Source organism: Sander vitreus, chromosome 11 (genome assembly GCF_031162955.1).
Source record: "Sander vitreus isolate 19-12246 chromosome 11, sanVit1, whole genome shotgun sequence".
Classification (NCBI taxonomy): domain Eukaryota; kingdom Metazoa; phylum Chordata; class Actinopteri; order Perciformes; family Percidae; genus Sander; species Sander vitreus.
This window is the reverse complement of record NC_135865.1, coordinates 16,944,241-16,969,454: the sequence shown is the minus strand read 5'-3', so window position 1 is coordinate 16,969,454 and position 25,214 is coordinate 16,944,241. Positions and strand designations below refer to the sequence as shown.

At 39.3% G+C, this 25,214-nt stretch overlaps 2 protein-coding genes and 1 pseudogene across 4 annotated transcripts in view; 2 read left to right on the top strand and 1 right to left on the bottom strand.

Annotated features, from left to right (window-relative positions):
• The first annotated feature begins 735 nt into the window (after nucleotides 1-735).
• On the top strand, nucleotides 736-2,261 carry LOC144525285 (claudin-10-like; annotated as a pseudogene). The gene is made up of 4 exons (XR_013502673.1): nucleotides 736-1,007; nucleotides 1,115-1,276; nucleotides 1,372-1,453; nucleotides 1,568-2,261. The product of XR_013502673.1 is annotated as a claudin-10-like (transcript).
• A 911-nt stretch (nucleotides 2,262-3,172) lies between these two features.
• Nucleotides 3,173-16,087, top strand: dnajc3a (DnaJ (Hsp40) homolog, subfamily C, member 3a). The gene is made up of 12 exons (XM_078261966.1): nucleotides 3,173-3,379; nucleotides 5,165-5,275; nucleotides 5,384-5,508; nucleotides 5,780-5,854; nucleotides 7,342-7,494; nucleotides 7,636-7,817; nucleotides 8,821-8,940; nucleotides 9,045-9,150; nucleotides 9,243-9,363; nucleotides 13,851-13,983; nucleotides 14,419-14,567; nucleotides 15,512-16,087. Exons 1-12 carry the CDS (start codon nucleotides 3,298-3,300, stop codon nucleotides 15,667-15,669), a joined length of 1,515 nt encoding a protein of 504 aa, XP_078118092.1. The 5' UTR covers nucleotides 3,173-3,297; the 3' UTR covers nucleotides 15,670-16,087.
• Nucleotides 16,088-16,381: 294 nt separating this feature from the next.
• Nucleotides 16,382-25,214, bottom strand: part of uggt2 (UDP-glucose glycoprotein glucosyltransferase 2) — a 38,998-nt gene continuing 30,165 nt past the window's right edge. Inside the window, exons 33-40 of one of the 2 annotated variants that reach the window (XM_078261964.1) lie at nucleotides 23,915-24,019; nucleotides 23,747-23,831; nucleotides 21,320-21,502; nucleotides 20,977-21,137; nucleotides 19,557-19,671; nucleotides 19,351-19,467; nucleotides 18,128-18,293; nucleotides 16,382-17,975 (exon numbers count right to left, since the gene is read on the bottom strand). In XM_078261964.1, the coding sequence (XP_078118090.1) occupies nucleotides 17,950-17,975; nucleotides 18,128-18,293; nucleotides 19,351-19,467; nucleotides 19,557-19,671; nucleotides 20,977-21,137; nucleotides 21,320-21,502; nucleotides 23,747-23,831; nucleotides 23,915-24,019 (958 nt within the window). In that variant the 3' untranslated portion in view covers nucleotides 16,382-17,949. The remainder of the gene's footprint in view (nucleotides 17,976-18,127; nucleotides 18,294-19,350; nucleotides 19,468-19,556; nucleotides 19,672-20,976; nucleotides 21,138-21,319; nucleotides 21,503-23,746; nucleotides 23,832-23,914; nucleotides 24,020-25,214) is intronic. The other variant, XM_078261965.1, reaches the window with a different exon arrangement.

Sequence of the window (25,214 nt, the reverse complement as noted above, 5' to 3'; positions counted from 1 at the left end):
CATTTATACTGCAAACTACTGTCCACAACAGGCAAGCTGTCAAGTTGTTAAATTTGCTGACGACACAACGCTCATTGGGTTAATTGAAAATGATGACTATAGTCACTATCAAAATGAGATAAAAGCTTTTGTTGATTATTGCGACACTCATTTCCTAGAACTCAACGTTAAGAAAATTAAAGAATTAGTAATTGATTAAAGGGGAAATAAGATGACAATTGAGGCAGTGGACATCAAAGGTTCAGTAATAGAAAGAGTGAACACATACAAGTATTCGGGCATTGTTTTTAATGATAGGCTAACATGGTCAGATCATGTTGACTTAATGATGAAAAAATTAAGTCCACGTGTATACTGTATGAGGAAGTTAAGGTGAATACGGATGTGGTGAGAATGTTTTTTATGTCAGTGATATGTAGTGTTTGGAGTTACTGCGCGGTGTACATAGCAGAAACCCTGTTGTGCGTCTGCCCTATTTCTGATACCATGGTGACAGAAATGTTACCGTGGCGGTCCGCGGTACAATTTGTACAAAGTAGTTTCCATGTGTGTTATACAAACACATTACCAAATTGACCGTCATAAATCAGTGGAGTGTCAATTCAAGATAAAACGTGATGGTTTGTAATGTATACAAACTGCTCTGCCTCTTGTGTCTGTGTTTTTGGCATAGCTGGACACACGACACAGGTGCCCCACAGTTTGTGTTCAGAAGCTGTTGTGCCATTGTTTGGATTTGCCTTTCTCTGTCTAGAGGCTCAACTTCCACGCAAGCATGAGTTACAGGACTGTGGTGATGTACGTGGAGATCAGCTGCTTTGTTGTCTGTGTATCTGGATGGATTCTGGTGTGTTCCACATTGCCCATAGATATCTGGACATGGTCTGAGATAGACAGCGTAGTCTTGGGTACTTCAAACTACTTCTCCAACCTATGGAAGGATTGTATATCTGATTCAACTGGAGTAACTGACTGCAAGGACATTCCATCACTGCTTGCACTGAATTGTAAGTAAAATGTATTTTAGCACAAGGCATGATGATGAATAAAAAGGAGATCTGCAGTCTTTTTTAACCCAATATATGCATAACATTGTTTTGCTGTTCTTGGACAGGGGACATTCGCATGTGCCGTACTCTCATCATCATCTCTATTATCTTGGCTTTCTTTGGATCAGTTCTGGTCTTAGTGGGAATGAAGTGTACTAAGATTGGGGGATCAGAGATTGTTAATGCAAGACTAACCTTTGCTGGGGGAATGAACTACCTTATCGGAGGTAAGATTGAGAGTTACACAGACTTATTTGAAAGAAGTAACATTGCAATACACTACATGATTCATCTTTAAATAAATATGTGTCTATTGTTTCAGGAATGTGTTCTACGGTTGCTTTCTCCTATTATGGAAACAAACTTAGAGCAGAATTCCAGGACCCTAACTACAAAGCGCAGAAGTATGTACAAGTGACATGGATAAAATACACTACAAACTCACCTTATTTCATGAATCAACATTCATATGATGGAAGAATTGTACATGTACATATTATTCTTGTATTTATTGCCAGGTTTGAAATAGGTGTTGGTGTCTTTATCGGCTGGGGAGGCTCCAGCTTACTTGTTGCTGGAGGCCTCATTTACAGTATCTTTGCAGGGAGGGATGGGTTCCACTCAAGGTAAAATGCTGCCACTGTATGAGCAGAAAACCAAGGACCACCAGTGGCAGCAGAGGCAGCAGCATCTCTCAGATCACAACCACCACCAATTCGTCAGCTATAAATGCATATGTATGAACTGTTTTCAAAGGTGGAAAATATTCTGTCTTTCTGTCCTTCATGAAATAAGCGTCTCTTCATTTTCCAAGATATTTTATAATCTAAGCCCATACTTGAGCTTTAATATTAGCCTTTAGAATGGGTCTTATTTCCACAGCAGACATTTAGCATTAACAATGGCTCTATTCAAGTGTCCCAAAACATGTGTATTAATTATCATGATGTTTGGCTGTTGTTGTAGCCATGAATATTTGTAGAGTAATGTAGATAAAACTATGTATATTTGAAACATGAACAAAGAAGTACCTAATAATACCAGGACTTAATGTTGACTTACTGTAACATGTATGCTACGCTTCTCTAGATTGCTTGTTTAAACCTGACTGAAGGTTGTTTTACTATAGCCTAACACTGCTGTTGATTGATGTTGTCAGATGTTTTTGAAATTAGCAATTAAACAAAATGTTGAAAGGTTATATAAATTACACCTAGTTTCCCCCCGGATCATCATCAGGATTAAAATGCTGCTTATGGCATTGGTGGAAAGTAAGTACATTTAATCAAGCACTGTACTGTACACAGTTTTGAATTACTTGCACTTTACTTGTTTACTTATTTTTTCCATTTTATAATATTTTATTTACTTCTACTTCATTAAATAATAATTAAAAAAAAGTAGTCTACCTTACATTTATCTGACATTTTAAATTACCAGTTACTTTGCAGATTACGATTGCACATACAAAACTTGATAAGTTAATATATGTGCATGGTTATAGATAAAAGTATAAAGCAGGTAAAATGAGCTCCACCTCGACTAACTACAGCATAATAATTCTGCTTGTATGTTAATGCATCAATAATAACGTTCAGTTCTGCATAAGGAGTACTTTTACAGTACTTTTGATAGTTTGAGTAAATGCTTACACTTATGTACGTAACATTTTGAATGCAGGACTTTTACTTGTAATAGAGAATATTTACATAGATCATAAATCATAAATCATCCGAGTATTTCTTCCACCATTGCTAAATGTCTGCTCCCTAATTTACCACTATCAGCACTTCACAGTATACATTTTACACTATAATCATATCTTTTATAGATTATTGTTTTGTGGCAATGTTGTACATGACTAGAGGATTTAAATACTTTCTCCAACACAAACGCGCACGCACACGAGCACGAGCACGCACACGCACACACACACACACACACACACACACACACACACACACACACACACACACACACACACACACATGTGTGTACACAGATGACAGGTCTTGTGCTGCCGTGGCTATTCTCTGTTGAACCAAGAGAGGTGGGCGGTGTTTTCCAAAGAATCCAGCCAATCACAGTCACCCACGACCGGTCGCTTGGGTTCCCTGCTCCGCTGTGACTGGGGAAAGAGAAGCAATGCTACTGAACACATGGGACTGTTGAGAATTAGGCGAAACATAGTTAGAATAACATCGGCCGAGACGTAACGAGATTGGACCTGTCTGATGCAAATCTCACCATGGTTTCCATCGACCATGTCGCTAGCAAAATACTGACTTGCATCCCATATGTTCTTGTTTTAATTGATATGAGATATGAAGGTAAGAACTTGACTATACTTTACTTTTCTTGGCAAGCTAACGATAGCAAGTAGCTACTGAACGTCTAGCATAGAACTTTGATCACGGTTCAGACAGCCTGCCTGTAGTCAAAGTAACGTTGTATGGCTAGCTAATGTCAGTGGTAACCAATAGCTGTTTGCTAACGTTAACGTTAATCATTTATGTTAATGTATATCGAAGCAAATCGATGTTAGCGTATTAGTTAAAGTAACCAGTTAGTTTAGTTTAGTTTTAACGGTAGCTATCATACGTTCAAACGTATGATAGCTAACGTTAATGTCTACATTGAATTACACCCAGGGCGAGACCCCCTTCGAGCAAAAAAAACACACAAAATTGTAGAATTTTGCAAAATGACTATATTATAGTGTATATTTATTTTAAGTTCTGATTACTTTGCCATATTTTGTGCAGAGTTGTGTTCATTGTCTTTTGAAAATGTTGGAGGTGGAGATTGTGCAACTTAAAAAGTGTGTTTCCTGTTGTAATTGCAATAGTTAAATAACTGGATTCTATTAAGTGTGTTTTTCAAATGTTCTAATGAAAGATTTGTGCAATTGAGAAATATAATTTTCTATTTCACTTATGTTGTTATAATAATCTATATATAAATGTGCCAAAAATATATATATATGTATATATATATATATATATATATATATATATATATATATATATATATATATATATTTTTACAATCAGATATATAAAAAATTTAACAAGAGCAGAGAGCAACAATAATATAAAATATAGAATACATATTCTAAATAGCACAAATCCTTCATCACATAAATGTGAAAATGCACTAAAGATAATCTAATTGTTACACTATAGCACTAAGAACAGAAAACACAAACTAAAACTAAAACCTGACCTTTCTGGTCTTCCTTGATACAAAATCATCAATTATGTTATCATATGAAATCTGCTCCCCTTGAATGATTGATACTGAAGGGAAAGGCCAGTGAGCCGTTCTTGGGACATGGTTGACCTCAGGTATGACTTGATCAACTTTAGCTTTGAAAAGCTCCTCTCTGCTTGAGCCACAGTGACTGGCAGAGGAAGTGCAATCCTGAGAGCGGTCCAAAAGTTGGGGTAGATCTCCGATAGATCCTTATCATCCCCCGTACCCCCCTTGTCCGGACCGTTCCATTTGGGAGACCAAGCAACATAGGCGCCGATTTGTTTTCCTCCGTGGGTGCTCACGGGCGCACGCCCTTTAAAAAAGGTGTAGTCAAAAAATGTTTGCATTTCAGACGACCGACACGAACACACACGCCTATCAACTCGATAATAAAGCCGTAAAGTAGGCTATCTTTCAACTCAGGATAGGATTGGAGATGCCAGCTTTGTGTGTGCTCAGTATTAGCGGAGCACCAACGGTATCGGCGCCTATGCCCAGCAACCTGTTCGACCCAGAGGTGAACTGTCCCCTGCTCCCCCCTCCCCTTTCCCCTTCTCACACAGCTTCTCTGTGCAGTGTGTGCACGGTACCTTCTCAGCAAGCAGGGGTGCCAATTTGCCAATTCCCCACACGGTGAAATGATAGATAATACAGTAGAAAACCGCTTCGAGGATTGAAGATTGAAGTTTGCCCGTGCCAAAAACCGCCATTGACGTTACTGACTTGATTATGCTACCGCTTGTCATTTATCGGCAATTAATGTGAATACATTAATAATGGAGAACTGTAACGTTACTGTAGTTTGTGGCAATATACTCCGTATTGTGGTGCAGAATATCATTATTGTGCATGTTTTTCAGGAGTGAAATGTGGCAGGGACGGGAGTGTGGACAATCATATGGAGATGGGGAAGAAACTGCTTGCTGCTGGCCAGCTAGCCGATGCCCTCTCTCATTTCCATGCTGCTGTGGGTAAGTGACAGAAGCATGCCAAGTTTTATATGTATTTTTCAACTTAATTTTTACACCAGGAAATAATCCCAGACTAATATAATCATGTTTACTTTGTCCTTTTGTCAGATGGAGATCCCAAGAACTACATGGCCTACTACAGGAGAGCTACAGTCTTTTTGGCAATGGGGAAGTCAAAGTCTGCACTGCCAGATTTGAGCAAAGTTATTGAACTAAAACCAGACTTCACATCTGTGAGTTTCTGCTTTTACATCAGTTTGTCTGAAATCATTTGTATTCACATAGTTGCACACAGTTTGTCATACTGCAGGCTTACATTGTAGGTCTGACAGAACAGTGTGAGAAACACACCTATTGTGCATAAATAATTGGAAGAAACTGGTATATTTGTAGTTTTATATCAGCCCCAGGTACAACTATGTTGGGAAACTGGTCAGTTATGTCAGCTGTGTTGATAAGTAGTAGTCTGCAGTCATATGTAAAACAAGTTGTCTGTCCATACAGGCACGCCTTCAGAGAGGAAATCTCCTTCTGAAGCAGGGGAGACTAGATGAAGCAGAGAGTGACTTTAAGAAAGTGGTAAGTATAGTAACATCCAGTTTAAACTCCACGGTAACAAGACAGAGAAGTCACTGTTTTGTTCAATAAGCAGAGAACACCAGGAGTTGTCAGTGTTGATCTGTAGCCTGGTTTTTTAGTGAAACTTAACTCAAGCATGAAAACTAGGCTTAGTGTATTTTCAATATAACATGACATAAGGGCAATAATTTAACTTATTAACAGCTTTATCGTGGTGAAGGATAGTTTTGTTTTTCTATGCAGTGTGCACACTTTATTTGTATTATTTATTTTGCTATACTGTACAGTTATACTATGAGGTTGACAACATGAGAGGTTTTGTTATGGGGTGAATGGACTAACAGAAGTCTTTGAAACCAAGTAGCACAGAAGTTAAAAATGAATGCCATAGGCCACATAAGACCTTAGTGAACAGGTATACCATGCATCCATAAGCCATCTTAAAAGATGTAGATAATAATTAAATTGGCAGTGTACTGTCATTACGGCCTTCAGGGATCATTTTAAGGTGCTCGTTAAGGATTAGGACTGAAGCTTGCTAATGGATTTTCCGTTAGAATTACCAATTACCATTTTTAAAGAGAAGTTTCGCAACACTCCCCGAAGACATAAATGCCCTTGTAATAGCTACTATTAATTCTTAGATTCCATTTAAAGCTCCTGTATTCTCAGGTGAGGTAATCATGCAGGCAACAATTTAGTCCCTATTTTAAGTGGGAATATGATGTGAATATCAGTGTCACACTGTGTCGAGGGCATGTGGCAGGCCTGAAGCCTCATAAGCCTGTTTTGTTCCTTGCCATTACATTTCCTTATATTAAACACAAAGTAAGCCAGTCAACTTTTGATGAGCTTTATTATAGTTAGTCTTGTATTCCTTTGTCACTTTATGGGAGTGTTTATGTAATAGAAATTATATAATACTTGCAATCAAGTGTGATGCCTCCTTCTTCATGCAGGCAAGGAGCCCTCCTTACTCTGCAGAGGCCAACAAGCATCTGGGCTTATACAGTTTTAAATAGGCAACATTTTGCTGGTATAATGTCAAGGGACCTTGTCAGAGGTTCATGCTGTGCTGCTGCTTCAGCAGTCCACAATGTTGGCCAAGCTTAATGCATCACATTTATGCATTATGCTTTATCCTAAGCTGAGCTGGCAGGAAACACTTTAAGGGTACCCAGGTCTATTTGTAAAGGATGTGTTGTTAGCTGAGATTGCTCTTGTGAATATGATGACCTCTATGATGAGGATGATTATATTGTAATGGGTTTAGGGAATGGTAAGCACTGCAAATGCTGTGATAGGCAACGCTTTGAAGAGACAAAGTCGACACAAGAATCTCTTCAGAATTATGAGAGCTCATATTGGAATGTGTTGGTGAAGGACTCAAAACAATTTTCCTAAGTCACTCTAACTTTTTTCCAGTTAGATTGCTTTTATCATGACCATAAGCATGCAAAGTAATGTCTTGCCTTGCAATGTTCCAGCTGAAGTCCAACCCTAGCGACAAAGAGGAGAGGGAAGCCCAGAGTCTGCTGACAAAGTCGGATGAAATTCAGCGGCTGGTGGCTCAGGCACGCAGCAGCTTCGACAGCCAGGATTATGTGACAGCTGCTGTCCAGCTTGACACTGTCATTGAGGTAAGATACCTACCTTGTCAGCATTGCCTAATTTTCCTGCAAGCATGACGTTGCCCATGTTATCTTTACCGCAGAGTCTACAGAGCATTTGTATAGTAACTAGTACTGCAGTTTGTAAGAGATATTGTCCGCCTGTTACAGACCTGCGTTTGGGACGTGACCTCTCGTGAGATTCGAGCAGAGTGTTTTATTCAAATGGGGGAGATGGGAAAGGCCATCAGTGACCTCAAAGCTGCATCCAAGTTAAAGAGTGACAATACCCAGGCTTTCTACAAACTCAGCACCATCTACTATAATCTTGGAGACCATGAGATGTCCCTCACGTAAGACCCACTTGCAGACTGCTTTCTTGAGGAAGCTACCACACAGTATCAGTATCAGACATTGTGACCAGGTACCAGAATTGTCACTATGAGACAACTTCCTAATTACTAAGGTGTTTCTCTCAGAATCAAATATGGCACAATCATATCTCCAATAGATTACATCAAAATTATTTTTGTACATTGACATTATCTGTCTAAAGATACTTTTGTGCTGTACAGGGTTATTAGCAAAGTGATATTTATGAATAAGTATTTCTTGCATTTGTTTTTATGTGATAAGTAGGTGGTAAAAATAAGTTATCTCACAATACAATGCAGTTGTCGTGCAGTAAATGGCTCATAAAGTTTGTTTATTGTTGAGATTTTCTCTGACCTTGATGGTCATTTTTACGATAATGACACCTCAAAGTGTAAATATCGTTCAATCATGACTCGACATTTCCACTTTATTATTATGAATATTTGCACAAACATACATAAATGCACAAACAGTACCTAGCTTGCCATTTTGTACCTCTGTAAGTTGTCTCATTTTGCCTTAAAGTCACATAAAAAATATTATTTTTAGATTTGTAATAGCTGGCACATACTGTTAATTGGTATTCATCTTATTATTACTTGCATATGTAGCTAACAAAGCCAATCAGTAACACTGTAAAAAATAATGGATGTAATGTGGCAAGCAATAAAGGCCAACAAAAGTCTAGAAGACACATGCTTAATACAGAAAAAACTACATAAGCACATGAGGAGCAATGATCACCACAAGTACAAGTAGACCCACAGCAACACTTACTTATACTGTACGACACATAGTGGGATATGTGTTTAACAACAATGCAAACTATAGCGTAAAGATGACCACATAGTTAAAATCTGTTGTGCTATTTTAAAGTGTTCCTCTTATTTTTGTCCACCTCCCAGTAAATTGGCAGTATAGCACGTCCATCTGGTAAAAAATTAGCCTGTTCTGACCTTCTTCCTCTCGTCTGATCTGCAGTGAGGTGCGTGAGTGCCTGAAGCTGGATCCTGATCACAAACAGTGTTACAGCCATTACAAGCAGGTCAAGAAGCTCAACAAACAGATCCAGTCTGCAGAGGAACTCATCCAAGAGCAGAGGTGTGTGGGTGTGGGTGTTGGTGGGTGGGTGTGGGTGTTGGTGGGTGGGTGGGTGTGTTGCATTCTGCGTTGTTCAAACACCCACCTGCCTCCTGCTCTTTTAGGTATGAAGACGCAGTGAGCAAATATGAGGCAGTGATGAAGACCGAGCCCAACGTGCGCCATTTCGCTCTCCTTGCCAAGGAGCGTATGTGCCATGCGTTGGCACAGGTAAGACCCCTTACTGCTCCCATGAGATGCTCGCTCTTTTACTTAATTAAACGATACATTTACCTAACATGCTTTCCTTGTGTCATGAGCAGGGCCAGCAGGCTAGCAGAGCTATCTCAGTGTGTGGTGAAGTCCTCCAGTCGGACCCGGAGAACGTTAACGTGCTGAAGGACAGAGCTGAGGCCTACGTCCAAGAGGAAGAGTATGAGGAAGGTAAGCCTGTCAGATGTAGCTGTATGTAGTTAAAGCTAGAGACACATTCGATTAGCATGAAAACAGATCCCAGAGAACGGTCGACTCGGTACACATATGTTATTAACCCCTAGGTTCATTTTGCGCCGGAATTGTCCTTTAAGATCTATCTATTTAATGGATCTGTTAGATTTCCACACTCAGATCCGCGATCACACTAAATGCTGTAGAGTCAACCAATCTTCACTAGGAATTTATTAATTTCCGTTGAGAAAAGTCTATTAACAATGTCTTGAAGATGGACTGACATTTTGACACAGGTGTTGTGAAAATGGCAGTTGTTTATATAGATTTATTAACACCACATTTGATTCTTTCTTCTAAATAGCTCTACTCTTCTCACAGCATTTTACCTGTTTTTGTTACTGACGTTTTGGTTACGAGAACACAGCCATTTAAATGAAGTTACTGAAATCTACACTCGGTTTCCAGTTTATTAGGTACACCTAGCTAAAATGAATGCAGTCTAAATGCAACAGTCCTGCAGTAAATCCTACCTTTTTATGAAGGTTTTAGCTGGGTGTAACAAAATGGCAACCAAGTGTATGTTGTAATAATCCTAACTCTACTACACAATGCACACTGCTGTCATGGCAGGAGTCTAACACAGGGGGTCCTTGTAACACTACTAAAAAGTACACAGGGAGATTAAGTTAAAATATCAATGACGCATCATTTAAGCATCTTCCCATCTGATCATTTTATTTGTTGTAATTTGGGTGTCTACAGAAAATTAATGGGATTTTAATGTAGACATCCACATAAAATGTCTACAATGTATGTCTAAAACCCAGAAAGGACAAACGTCATCGGTTATTTTTTTTTCAGACAGTATAATTAAAATTAGATGTGAAGCCCAGTGTGTTAGGAGCAGGTATAATCTGTAAGACGTAGAGCTGCCTTGCACTGTTGGCTTAAACTTTGCAAAATGTCTTGTTTATCAAGCCTAAAGCCATTCTTCAGTAGCAGTGCCAAAACACACACGCACGCACGTAAAAAGTCCAGTGATGGCAGATGGTGAAATCGCCAGAAATAGTTTGTGTCCTCGGGATCATTTCACATGTCGCCTGATGTTCTACTATGGATATTGTTGTCATAATCCATGCCTATATTTTGTGTTTATCTGTCAATTAAGTTTGAAATGTAATGTGCCTTCCCACCCATCTCAGTGTCTTTTATGCAATGTCCAAACCCTGGTTCCCATAGAATCATTTTCACTCCAGCTGCTCCTCACTAATGACTTTCAGTCTGATACCAGCCAAAATATATATATATATATATATATATATATATATATATATATATATATATATATATATATATATATATATATATATATATATATATATATATATATATATATATATATATATACACACATACATACACCCTGACACATCTAGTAAATGTAAACTTTTGAACGTGCACGTTCCACCAAAAGAAGTTCCTTCCTGAGGCTATTTTGCAGAGGCACCGTCATTGTGTCCGGCGCTTAGCCCCACCCAAGACGACTGTGACTGGTTTAAAGAAATGCCAATAAACCAGAGCATATTTCTCTCCCATCCCGGAATATTGTGTGGACTAGCCAGACCCTCCGCTGCAGCACTGTGGAGGACGGTCTGGCAATGCGAGACTACCAGAATACTAGTTATCATAATTTATCATGCACAGTATACTGGGATATGAATAACCCGGTTTCTCTGTGTTGCATGTAAACATCATATCCCAGATATAATCAAAACCGGGATAAGCCCCATAACCAGGATACTCATTTCCATGTGAACACACTCAATGTCTATCTTCACAATTTTCACAATTTTGTGAACTGTTTCCAGTGCGTCAGGCTCCAACACTCCTATTGATTTGCACTACATGTTCTACAGTGAAAGACTCTAGTGACAAGTGATGACTCCTAACCAACCAGTGTGTTGCACACAAGAGTAAATATTTTCTGTAGTTGTTTTACAATAGCCTTCTGCTAATTGAAGTTTGAAATTGATGTAACTACAGTGGATCTGTTGTGTGTGTGACCACAGTTTGACGACGTGAATCATCCAAATTGGTACAGGAAAGCATTTGTACCTAATACCTGAGACTTTCATGTGGCTGTGCAGGCAGTTAATCTGCTAAACAAAGGCTGTCATACAGTTCTAGTAAGAATCAGACAGTATTTGTACTCTCATTATTGCCATAATAAGTAGACATTTATTTTGATAGTAGCTAGTAAAGCAATGAAAATCAATGACGGGAGAAAGAGATGGAGCCCTTAAGCAGCCATCTTAACATCCCCGCAAAACGATTTTATTTTTTCCGGTGCAACTAAATATGTCTAATAGTTAAACAGTGCATAATAAAGTGAAACAGGCAAGCAACAAAGATGAATAAAAGACATTTGGGAGATTTTGGGAACAATTATGTGCATGCGCCCAGTGGTGTAGTCTAATGTATTATAGTGGGTATACTGTGCTGTATATTGGCCAGAATCTGCCTTTGGGGGGGGGGCATATCATAGTGGGGGGTCTGGGTGTCCTCCCCCAGGGAAGTTTTGAGCATCAACGACTTCATTTCCTGTACTCGGATAAACTTTTACGCACCAATTTACGGTGGAAATATCTTTATTTAGCTTATGTGAAGAATAAAAACACAGATGACAATTCAAAATATATCAAAATTATAATGGAAAGTATGTGGTAGCGTGTCATTGGGCATTTTTAAGTGGGTATATGGAAATCCTGGAGCTTTCTTAGTGGGTATACTGCGTATACCTGCGTATCACATAGACTACACCACTGCATGTGCCTCAACTAATAACAAACCTAGAACACAGGAATAGTGCGTCGCTAACCTGTTGCAAAAGTGCAAAACTACTACTATGCCTCTCCTACCATTGTGGCGCAGAGCAAATCACCAGAAGAGCAAACTGGTGCAAGCGAGGAAAGAACCTCAGTGTGTTTTTACTTTGTGCAAGCTCTGACACTGAAGCCCTCGGGCTCACTTGTCAAGTGTTTGGAAAAGCAACATTTGAATCCCAAGTTGATAGATTTCTAGAGATGGAAATATATGATGCATTAATTTACTACATCATCAAAAGCTAACGTGGTGCGTTACAGGCACAAGCTGAAATGTAATTCTGTTTGTTCGTACCCACTTGAGGTTAGTGTGACACAGTGATGTTTTATTTAACGTTTATCTCAACGCGTTCGATGTAAAAGTGAACATGCGCGCAAAGAAAATAGCAGCTATAAAAGAATGTAAAAAAAAAAAAAGATAAAGGAGATGGATTAAAGCTCCACATCAGTTTCCATTTAGTTCATGTAATCGGCAAACTGCTTTCACTTTATCCATAATGATGGTGTACATCCCAAAATATGGTTTTAGCTTTTATTTTAAATGAGAGGACAAAACAAGTCCCTAACATGTCATATTTAATTAAAAAAAGTATACACTTAGTCAAATTAGACCCACAATTATCATCACCATCACTTCAGGCAACTCGGCCCCAGATTAATAACGTGCCGAGGGTGTGTAATTTGTCATTAATGTGCAATGAACACATCAGCAGGTGGGAATCCCAGTCCTCATGTGGGCTTTTAAACTGTCAGAACCCATGGGTGTTAAATTCACCTCAGTACGCCTCACAGGGTAAACAAGCCTCAAAGCACAAACACGTGCGAACACAAACAGCCCGGAGCTGCTGCAACATGATCTGAAGGTGATGATGAATAAAGTGGTTTATAAGAACGGCATGAGATCAAGCATTTTCAGAGATGGGATTACTAAGGACTGAGGACCAGTGTTGGGAGTAACGCGTTACAAAAGTAATGCAATTACAGTAATGTGTTGCTTTTTGCTGTAACGCAGTAATATAAGGCATTAGTAGTAACATTTCAGTAATATTATATCTGTTACAATCTCAGTAACGTGGACAGCCTTTTTAGTTTTCTTTTTTTTAATGGGATGCTCCACAACCACAGGTCTCCTGTGTTGAATTCACTTTAGATCAGGCTTTGAGTGAGTCATCAAAGTGTTTCAATGTTACTGTAAGTCATAAATTCATAAATGCAATATCATTTGTATAACGGACCGGATATAGACTTGTGCCACAGCAATGTTTCCGTCACGATCGCTAAATTGAGGAAATGAAGGCACAAATTGAAAAATAATGCAATTATTCTCAGCTGATCCATGTACATTCTTGTCTTTTGTTTGGTTCATCATCTTATTGGAGGCTCAGACACATACGGTAACAATACCTCGTGACTAAGAAGGATTCGGTGCCTTGCTCAAAGACACTTAAACATTTTTGGTGGATGCTTGCCACAACAAGGTCTTAAGGTCCTGTGCTTCCCTCCGTTGAAGGACTGTCTTTAAATACTGTACTTTACTTCCCATTAGCGGCTTTGGATTAGTAAGCAATACTGATTGTGTCCTCCTTTTTTTCCTTCCAGCTATTAAGGACTATGAGACTGCTGCGAAACACAGCGAGAATGACCGTCAGATAAAAGAAGGACTGGAGAAAGCTCAGCGACTTCTCAAACAGTCTCAGAAGAGGGATTATTATAAGATCCTGGGAGTGAAGAGGTGGGCATGGATCGCTGGAGTTTGGGATATTTCTTTCCATTCTTATAGGTGTCTTCCAGACAGGGGATTTTATCAGGAAAGTTGAGGAGAATTGGGGTATTCTCTTGACAAATGGGTTACAAGATGCATCAGAAAGTAATTTGGTTCTGTTTTTAGACTGTTTATCAACCACTGCTCTACAAAGGAGGTGTGCTGCACTGGAAACCACATCATTTATTTGAACATTTTTGTGTTCAAAAGCACTTTGACAAGATTGATTATATTTTAAGGCAATGAAATAACTCTTAGGGGGAAAAAAAGAAGTAATGGTTTACATCAATGTGGTAACTCTGACACTTATGGACTAGTATTATTAGGTCCGCCTTGTGTAGAAATGAAGGGAAGCTGTTTTAATCTTTAATAAATGTGCTGATAATGCGCTCCCCATTGTCACAGAACTGCCCAGAAAAAGGAAATTATCAAAGCCTACAGGAAACTGGCCCAACAGTGGCATCCGGACAACTTCCAGGATCCGGAGGAAAAGAAGAAGGCTGAGAAGAAGTTCATAGACATTGCTCAGGCTAAAGAGGTTCTCACTGACCCAGGTAAATGGGTTTGTGGTCTGCAGTCAGTGGAAAGTTGTTGTTGTTGTCTCCCAGCAAATGCCAGACCTCTGAGGGGCTGCTGTGAACAGCTTACTACTTGGTATTTTAAGCAGCTTGAGACCTTCGTTATTTTACTGGGCAATATCTTTATTTCAGTAAAATGGTTTTATCCAAACAATCTTACAGAACTATATTTTAATATACACGGTTTGTTTTTTCAACTTTAGCGTCCCCAACAGCCCTACCAATGCAAGTTAGTGCTTGATTAATTAGTAAAAACGTAAACATGCGTTGTGGGTTCTGTTTACGTTTCACCTTAACATTACTGTTGACAGTCGTGTCTTAGTTCCTCCGGGAATTTGCAATCGCAGATTTCAGTGATTAAAGAAACATTATCCATGTGGTGCATTACTTTTTTGAGCTTGCCTTTTTGCCTGATTCCAGCAATAACCGCTGAAATCAGGCCAAACTGAAGAATGCTCGTAATCCCCACATTTTCCACCATAAATTGATCAAATTCAGTTGTCTGTTAAGGAGCCCCGGTGAAAAAGGGTCAAATCTTGTGATCCGAGTACACTAGATGTCCTTGGAGACTTCCACACGCGTTTCAGCAAACCTTTTCTATATTCTACCCGCATTGAACCACCTGCAACCTAATAGCTTAAACTAAACTTTTGATTTAAAGTATGGAGCTTATTGGTCATCAGTTGATCTAAAATGTTGGAAGATTATTTTACGCTTATTACATAATGGTTATTTAAACTTTATTATTTGTTAGCCTTACTGAAATATTAAAAAGTCAAATTGATATATTCATATATTTTAATAATAAACCACGTATACCTGGAGGAAGTGATTTCTAATTCAAAAGCTATATATGAGTAGATTTTATTTAGTTAAGTTGTTCTGTACTGGCGTGTTTTTTTTTTTTGTTTTTTTTTTAGAGATGAGAACCAAGTTCGACCAAGGAGACGACCCCATGGATCCGGAGAGCCAGCAGGGTCATCATCATCATCAGCACTTCCATGGAGGCTACCAGGGCTTCCAGGGTTTCAATCCGTTTGGCTCTGGACCCTTTAACTTTAAATTCAACTTCAACTAAGGAAACTCATATCCAGCAAAGCTGGAACGGATTTTCGTATTTTCCTCCCTATTTAAAAGGGAGATCACTGGCATAAGGAATGTCAGAAATGTCATAAGTCTCACAAAATGTGGAGCAAATTGTGACTTGAATTCAGTGACCTTAAATTAAATATGCATCTTTGTTGTTGAATAATACAACTTTGAATTTCATTTGGGGAAGGTCTGTTGCTATGCTAACAAATATGTCCCATGTGTGAAGCAGCTTTTATCTTTTAAGTGTAAGTGGTTAATTCTGACACTTGCATCCTTTCCACATCTTGTACACTTTACAATTCACATCCATTCGTAAGATTAAATTTGCACATAGGTACAGTACTATTTTTATATGAATGGAGTTTTTCTGAACTGTAAATAAAGACCTATTTATGTACCTTAAATTCAACTGAGGCACCAGGGTATTGCTGTTTGGAGAGTTACTTTGCTACATTCATGGTCTGAAGCTAGTTTGAGAAATGGCACTTAGCACTGGTACTTCATCACTACATCTAACCTTTTCCTAATTCCAAGTATCTTAAATGCTTTTTTCCCCATAAATGCATTTTCACATGGAGTAATGGTTTACGATGAGGGACAAATTACAGCGTTAGAAAATCCCTTCACTGTAGACCTTTCAGAGCATGAATCACATCACACATCCACTGACAACACAAGGGGACAACAGAATTTCAATGGTAGTTTTGTAGCAAAGATCTTTTCTTCTTCCACAAGACAGTAATACAAACATTTCTATTTGACACAGCACAGTAAAAGATGGGTGTCCTAAGAGCAGATTTCCTGCACCCACTTTTTTTTATTGACTTTTAAGAGAAAAATACTATTGTCTTCGGTTGAGCAGCAACACCCATCTTATTCCTGAGACAAAAACACTGGTTCATTGTGGAATTCAAACATTGAAAAATAATTTCTTAAAATGTAATGCAGTGAAGCTGAATGTAGGTAGGATGTAAACATTAAGTTAAAATCCTTTATCCTACCCATAAACCAGGACCTTTAGTGTGCAAATGAGGATCCTTTGATCCACAACTGAATCTTTAGCATTTTATAAAAAGGTGAGAAACTCCCCAGCTTATTTATATTTCCGATGTACCCACCCCTTGACATTGGCAAAACAAATGCTATACCCTCCCCCCAAGATATGAAAACATTGATGGCAAACAAAGAAGTGAAAATACAGCCACCATTTTTCAGCTACCAAATTTGCAAACCAAGTGCTTGAACCACAATATTTTCACCCCACCCTGAATTACAACAAATAGCCTAACAAATATGAATTTCATCAGATTGTATTCTAGCCTGTATGAGATCAGATTTAAAAACTACAGTAAGTTATCTTAAATAGTATAGCAGGGATCCTGCTGATCAGTATAACCGATGGACAGTCATACATCTGCATTATGGGGGCCACAGAATCGGCACCATGGACGGTGATCATGTGCAGAATCTTATTAAAGTTACACCTGTAAAGCCGGAGGCTAAACGGTAAATAATACATTTCTCAAGGGAAGGCTGAACTAAAATAGACTTGGAGTAAGAAAAACCAAGATACAAAAAAGACCCTCCCCTACTCTCACAAAAAAGTCAGACTACCCTCCCTTCAGCAAAAATAAAAAATGACATCCAATAATAATTGTACAGTCCCCAGGTTCTAATGTAACAACTTTGCAGCAAGGTATGGCATTTTAAAACAGATTAGCTTTATGTCAGTCACAACTTTGGTTTGGGCATTTCAGTCAATGTCAAATTAACAATACCTAAATGCATTAGCTTTTTGAAACAGTTTTCAATATTAATATCAATATTAATAACACACTTTAAAATCAGATTCCTAAAGATGTGCCTTTTCTGTTTGATTCTTTGCATACATTATCAGTGCAATATACGCCAACTAATTATTCTCAAACACACACATACATATAATGGAGTGCTTTGACTGACCTCACCCCATTATTCTTACTGTGTTCACTTCATTCTCCGGTAACAACATACTAACCAAGACCTGTTTGCAGTGCTGATAGCACTCTACAAGTTCACAGTTGGCAGTTAAAACTTACATCACGTGTTCATTTTGTAAGACGTATTAACTCCAGAAGCAGATATGGCATCTCTGAAAATATCACATCTTTCTCTGGCTGAGGATGTATGGCTATGTTTAGATGGAATTGTCTGTCTTCAAGCTTCACAGGTGGCCTGTTAGAAAAAGGTGCTGCCTTCTTCCTCTTCAGCATGGTGCTGGCAGGCACTAAAGTTCATCACGCTGGTTGTCTACTGTGCAAGAGGGTGGGGTGGCGGTTGGAAAGTAAGAAAAGAAAATAAGGACAATGAGCACAGTGGTGACAGAGACAACAATCTGGCCAAAAAAATGTTGATCATTCGAGAGTAGAATAGATAATTTGTCTTATAAATAGTGTTTTTCTAACCTTTTTTATGTTGTGAGGGAGAGGGAATCTGTTTTTGCGTTGCTGTGCCCTCCTGTTCCTGGACCCGACTCAGTAGCTGTTTTATCTCGTTGTCATATTCAACCCACTCAGGCACAATCCTCGCTGCAGCCGTTAGCTTGGGCTCCTTGGTCTTTGGGTTATTGCACTGCAGCAGAAAAAGCAGACAAAACGCATCACTCACGCCACCAGTGCCACTTTCTCCCAACAAGTCATATTGTCATTCCCAGCACTGTCTGTGGCAGGCATTTGAACCTAATTTCATTTCCAATTCTGTTAAAAGGACATTAGCCAATGTCTTGTGTCTGAATTACCAAGTGGCGTCCTAAACCACAATGAGACAATGCTTCCTATTCCAGTCGACTGGAGCCCGTCCAGTAATTCTCTAAATTAGTTTAGGAGACTACAGGATTGCTGCTCAGTTTTCTCCTAAATGTCAAGTGCCTCATGGACATTAGTGGCTGGGAATATGCTCCTGCCTTTCAGTGCTGCAGCAGCTACAGTTCACTACTATAACCACAAAAGCTGCAACCATGCTGTATAAAAAGTGCTATATAAATACTTTTTCAATAATCAGCATGTTTCAACACAAAAGAAGGAATGAAATGACAGTTGATTTCAATATCTAAATAAAAAGAATGATGATAAAATTGATGATGAATGATGTAGTTATTCCCAGTATGCCAGTTAGCTTTCGCCACATTACTAATTAGTGTAGATCGATTTGCTCTGGGACTAGTCTCGCTTTGCCACACCTTCGTCCACAGCGCTGCGGAGGAGGGTCTGGCTAGTCCACGCAGCATTCCGGGATAGAAGAAAAAAGCTATGTGGTTTTTTGGCATTTCTTTGAACCAATCACATTCGTCTTGGGCGGTGCTAAGCACCGGGAAAAGTCCCGGTGCCGCTGTAAAATAGCCTCAGGAAGAACTTGTTTTGGTGAAACATGTACGTTCAAAAGTTGTTTTAGTCGTGCAACAGAAAACTCAGATTGGACAGATAGTCAAGCTAGCTGTCTGGATTTACCCTGCAGAGATCTGAGGAGCAGTTAACCATAGTCCTCATAAATGGACCAGAAAATTCCAACACAAACAAAACGGACCGTAAAGGACATCCGGCTAAAAAGAGTGAAATCCGGCGGAATTTCCGACGGCAAAGGAGCAATCCCGGAAGTGGAACGTCATGATATAGACTACTCTGGGACTCACCAGGTCTATAGTCTTAGCTGTGACTTTAGAGGTGTCATCACACCACGTCTCACACCACAACCACTCCTGTGGAAGAGACTTGATGGCCACTTGGTGGATCATGTTGTTAGGAAGGTCCTAAAGATATCAGAAAACAAATATTAAGGTGCATTATAACAATCATTAAGGTATAGTAGGTGCAATGATGTCATCTGTGAGTTACAAACCTGGTCCAGGTTGGACAGACTGTTGGGGTCTTGGCTCAGGGCTTGATACTGGCCTCGTAATCTGTCCCCAGCTGCAATCTTCCTAAACTTCTTTAAATCCACTACATACAGAGCACTGGTTGAAATAAAGTGGGAGAGAAAGAGATGACAGAAAGCAGTGGGTGAGAAAACCATTTCCTGAAAGGGAGAGCCCATTGGAATGACTACATTTTCTTTTTAAATAATGACTCAATAAATTTAAATACCCCCAGGCACATTGAGATAATTGTACCTAACATGGCACATTAATAAATCCAACAGTGTAGCCTATGTAGTTTCACTTATCACTCATTAATGTCTGATGTAAGTCTGCCAAAGGATATTCACCACCTTGTGTTTTTCCCTGGCCTCACTGATGCAGATCATTCCCCCCCCCTCGCTGCTTTTGTCCTGCCCCACAGAGCTAAGCAGCACACTGGCATTCAATCATATCACTAGAATTTTGGGTGGGGTCCAATCACCATGGAAATTGGATGAACACAATACTTTAGTATAGCCTCAATTTCTTCTTTTATAGAAAATTCAAAAATGGTGTGTGTGTGTGTGTGTGTACACACACACACACACACACACACACACACATACACACACACACTTTGATTTCAGTGTTCAAAAAGGAATGTGGGAAAATATTTTTACTTTTCTTACAAATCAAATTGTGTTTGATTGTGTTAAAAGTGTTCCTTATAGAGTTAAGTTGTGTTGCATCGGTTAATTTCTATTGCCTGAGTAGGTTGAGATTTTAAAACTACGTGAAAGGTTTAGCTTTCTCTTGGATTTACAGTTTATTAGATCCAGATAGATTGTAGGAAGAAGAACAAAAACAACAGCTGTACTTCCAGCCTCTAAATACGGAATACACAAATATATATATATATATATATATATATATATATATATATATATATATATATATATATATATATATATATATATATATATCATAGTTGGAACTTGGGAAGAACAAAAAAGAAAAAAACATTCTTGCAGAACAATGAATAATTCCTCTAGATTATTTACCGACTGCAAGCCAAATGTACGTATGGTCTCTTTTTCTATTTATTCATAACTTATTTCTTTCTGCTTTGCAAAGTCTAGAAACAAGTCATAAAAGTCCCCAAGTAAATACACTTGGTGAATGGAAGATGGTGGCTTTAGAAGCACTATGTTCTGATTGGTAAACTATTCTGCCACCTGTCTTGCCAGAAGTGGTTACCTTCATTTCCATGACAATAGAGTGGAAGATATATGGAAGGGGAACATAATGGTATTTTAGATGAATATATGGCTGAACATCAGATAAAATTTCAAAGGTACTTAACAAGCATTCAAATGGTGTGTGCGACTATATTCCATCTCACAGCTTTTTAAGTAAGTGTACCTGATGTGGTATCTCCTGTGTCCTAGATGTGAGGCCCAGTAGCCGGTTTTCCAGAAGCGATAGCCTTCCATCTCTCTGCGGCTATCACAAAACGGTGTGTAGCCATAAGGAGCACCCTCCAGTTCGAAATCCCTCAAATCCTTCAGATCAGCCCGAACTATCTGAGAGAAAGAGCGACAACATTGGTAAGTACGGAGAGGACTGACGCCACTTCAGCGATGTTGCCATCCAATCTTCACACCGGCACTGGGACTGATATATATATATATAGATGAGTCTCTCACTTTCAGACACACACACTTACACATAGCTCTTTGCTATGTGACTTCAATTTGCGCCTTACCTGATCGGCGTCCACAAAGATGATCTTGTCCACGGCCAGAGGGAAGAGAACATCCAGGAAGAGGATCTTGTATCCCCAGATAATGCGCTGCTTCTCAGTCTGCTGGTGGAGCCAACGGGGCCACTTGTACTGTACCAATTCAAACTGAAAGCCATACGACTCTGCCATGTGAGAGATGGTCTCCTAACCACGCCAAAAAAAAACAACACCAGGGGTTAAATAAATCAAATAGAAGAGCACATTTTTGGAGTAACTAAACATTTAAGAATTATGCAAAGTTCTATTAGCAGTAAGGTGGGGAGCCTCAGATACATCAATAAGAAGAGAGAGTACTACACTGTGGGATATTAGCAGTGGTGTACTGTGGTCATAGGCACAAGGTTTCATTACAGACACTTATCAATAGCTGTTGAGGCAACTACAGTATCTCACAAACCAAATTAGTAGAACATGTATATTCCATAAAGTGACAGATAACACACTGACTAGTAGAAAACGGATAATGCTGGTTAGTTTGTGTGGTCTTGCTGAGGGCCAGCCATTGATAAGCGGCTGTGTTACAAGGACAAAAAGGCAGATAAGGCAGAGTAATTCCATTAGAGATACAGTTTTCGGAGATATTGGCACTTTTGGCATAAACAAAAAGCCAAATCAGAATGCAGGGCTGAAGCTAACAGTAGTTTTTCTCAAATTCATAGTGCAAGACATCCGGACATACTATATAAATAACTCAGAGATGTTCACAAGTCATTTTTTGCAAGTCCAAGTCAATTCTCAAGTCTTTGAGGGGCAAGTCCAAGTCAAGTCTCAAGTCTCTGGCCATCTGATCTGTCCCTAACACTGTACTGTTAAATCTTATGAATTCAAAACATGTCCTGTAGCTACCGTCCAGACAGTACAATATTAAAATCAGTTGTGGGATAACTTTATGGGGTCTATTTAACACATCCCTCTAGCCCTCTGACCTGGTGAAATATTAACCTAAAGCTGTCACATCATATGGATACAACTATAAAGATACAATGTGCATGTTCCCAGCATTAGCACAACACTTTGTGATGGTTAGCTTGTTACCTGTGGTGATATATGCTAAATGTAACGTCTCTTTCACTCAAAACATGTCTAATGTCGAAGTGGAAATCAAGAGAATAGTGGCAGCGCCACACCAGTTACAGAACATGCATCTCAGTGTCAGTCCAAATTACGCACAATAAGCAGTTTGAACTCACTGATGTAATGCCATTTATTTTCTAAGTGTTAGTAGGCTCAGTGAAACTGAGTCCAGCGCGAGGGAGACCTGACTCAGAAGAGGAGAGGTTGGTGAGGCCAGCGTCTCCACGGCAGGTGACAGTGCGCACGGATCCGCTGCGCCACGCATGGATGAAATAATGAAATAGTAAATAGGACTACAGTAACAGAAATATGTGCAGAATTAAGACCGTCAAGACGGCCCAGTGTTTGGTGGACCAGGTACACCTTGTTCACTTAATAGCCTAAAAATCATCCACGGGATCATTTACGCATCACATGAGTTTGCCCACCGACACAGCGTTTGTTCCTGGGGAGACGGATCCGTGCGTCCCGCCTCCTGTGCGCCATGGATGTCTGAGCCTCAGCAACTACTAATTATAAGATACAATTTGCCTGTTCCCAGCATTAGCACAACACTTTGCGATGGTTAGCTTGTTACCTGTGACGATATATGTTAAATGTAACGTCTCTTTTCACATTAGTGTGTGTGTGACTGACCTATTTGGGTGCGTTTTGAGATGCCTGATGAAGTCCGACGTTGTTGATCCAGCATCATTTATCTTGGTGCCACACACCTTGCATGTAGCTGTTGGCTTACTGCCTCTGTTTACCAAGTTATTGAAAGCAAAACTAATGACAAAAGGCACAACTCCAGGAGGATTTGGTGTCGCCATCGGCAATGCATTTTTTGATGTGAGTGCGCGCACATAGGCGCATGCGTTACGTTGCACATTATGGCAAAGGGCAGGGGACATGCAGCTCGTCATACGTTTCCCCGTATATGCGCCAATAAAAGAAAATAGAAATACATGAATACATTTTGATTTAAAAAGCAATAATTGCATGAAAACAGGTTGTTGACGAGTCTCGAAGCTCGAGTCCGAGTCAAGTCTGAAGTCAGCTGTTTGTGCGACTTAAGTGCGACTCGAGTTCGAGTCTCAGACTCGAGTCCCCATCTCTGAAATAACTGTTTTTGCAACTCAACATGTGTCACAGAATGTAGATTCTCCTCTATAGAAAATATGAGATTAAACACAGACCATTACAAGGAAGAGAACAACCCACATATACTTCCTTTGCTTCGTATAAATAAAGCTCTGAAGAACTGGCATCAAGTTATTTTGAACAAGCAGGTAAAAATAATGCTTTTATGGAGTCATGAAGTGAAGGAAGTACCTTGAAAGACGGGGAGAGGTAATTCTTGAGGAACCAGAACTTGACGGGTGTTTTTGTATGCCGAAGGACAGACAGCATCATTATTCTGAAATAGACAGAAAGAGAAACGTAACATGTAGGGCCTAAAAAAGTAAGTGTGTGAGTGTGGGTGAACTGAAAGTGACCCACCTCAGAAAGCGCTCATACAGATGGCCTGAGGCCACAGAAAATATGTTTAGAACATCCTCTTTCTTCTTCTCTCCATCATCTTTCTTGGAGCCACCACCGGTGATGCTGTAAATAAGACCATAATACATAATATAGAGTCTCTTGGTTTTTTTCATATAGTGACAGTAAATTGGAACTAAGCCAGTAGCCACCATGCTTTTGTTTTAGAACAATAACAATAACAGCCAGCAGAAAACATCTTCAAACAAACCATGCAATACTGTGTAGCAAACTGGTGTTTTATTTAAATGAAACAATGATAAAGGAAAGCCATGATTGTGACGTGATTTTAACAGCAGTTCAGTTCTCCTGCTGGAACTCCTCTAGAGAGCTTAAATAATGAATGACTTGGAACAGACACAGTTAAAGCAGCTGTAACATTTTTAACCACAAGTTATTCTTAAATTCCCACATAGCTTATAGAGAGCCCATAATATGAAGAAAATAATCTAAAATGATTAATTTGTATCAAATCACTTCACAGCTAACCAGAGATGCACTGTTAAGTTTTTAGTGGGAGCCTTATGTCGTGGACATCTATGCTTTTGGTAACAGTAGAGGTGAAATCATCATCAGAAACACACCAGGCACCATTTTGTGACTCAAGCTGCAGAGCTCAAAGTGCAGTCAAATGCACTATCCACAGTGTGCAATTTTGCCATACACTTTTCATTAGCTGAATGCATGTGCTGCACCAGGAGTGCATGGGGTTGCAAAAATGCATTGTTATATAATACAGTCAATTGTGTTAGGGGTTGGTACCAATCATGCCCAATCACAATAGCTTCTCTCATCCCCTTTAAGAACAGTGCTCCTCCGACCATGGCGTATGTTTGGATAATTATTTTCTTTGTTTAAGTCGTTAATCAGGCCAAAATGCCAAATTGCTACCTCCTGTTTCTCAAATGGGCAGACAGGCAAGGAAAACATTTAAAAATCCTTAGGGGGAAAATAGCCAAAAGCATCACTTCACACAACTTGCCTGCTAAAAGACAACGCCCATCAAATCAGTCCATTAACTTCCAGACTGAATTAAACTATAAAATGAGATTTATGTAAGTAAGTGTTAGCAACAATTTAATCCACATTAGAAAATCTAGGTCACCAAACTAGATTCATTAAAATGTTTTGTTAAGATACCAGCAAAGACGACACTAACATCTAAAGGACACTCTTTACACCCTGACCGCTATTGGAGAGCAGTGGCTCATGATGCAAAGCAGACAGAAATCTGGACCTGGGCTGGAGGGTTAGATGTGTC

Excerpts from the sequence above, each read along its gene's own strand:
- dnajc3a (XM_078261966.1), top strand. The coding sequence starts at position 3,298 with ATGGTTTCCATCGACCATGTCGCTAGCAAAATACTGACTTGCATCCCA. Across the intron at positions 5,276-5,383 it reads TCATTTCCATGCTGCTGTGG|ATGGAGATCCCAAGAACTAC; the intron begins GTAAGTGACAGA and ends TCCTTTTGTCAG. Across the intron at positions 5,509-5,779 it reads TAAAACCAGACTTCACATCT|GCACGCCTTCAGAGAGGAAA; the intron begins GTGAGTTTCTGC and ends CTGTCCATACAG.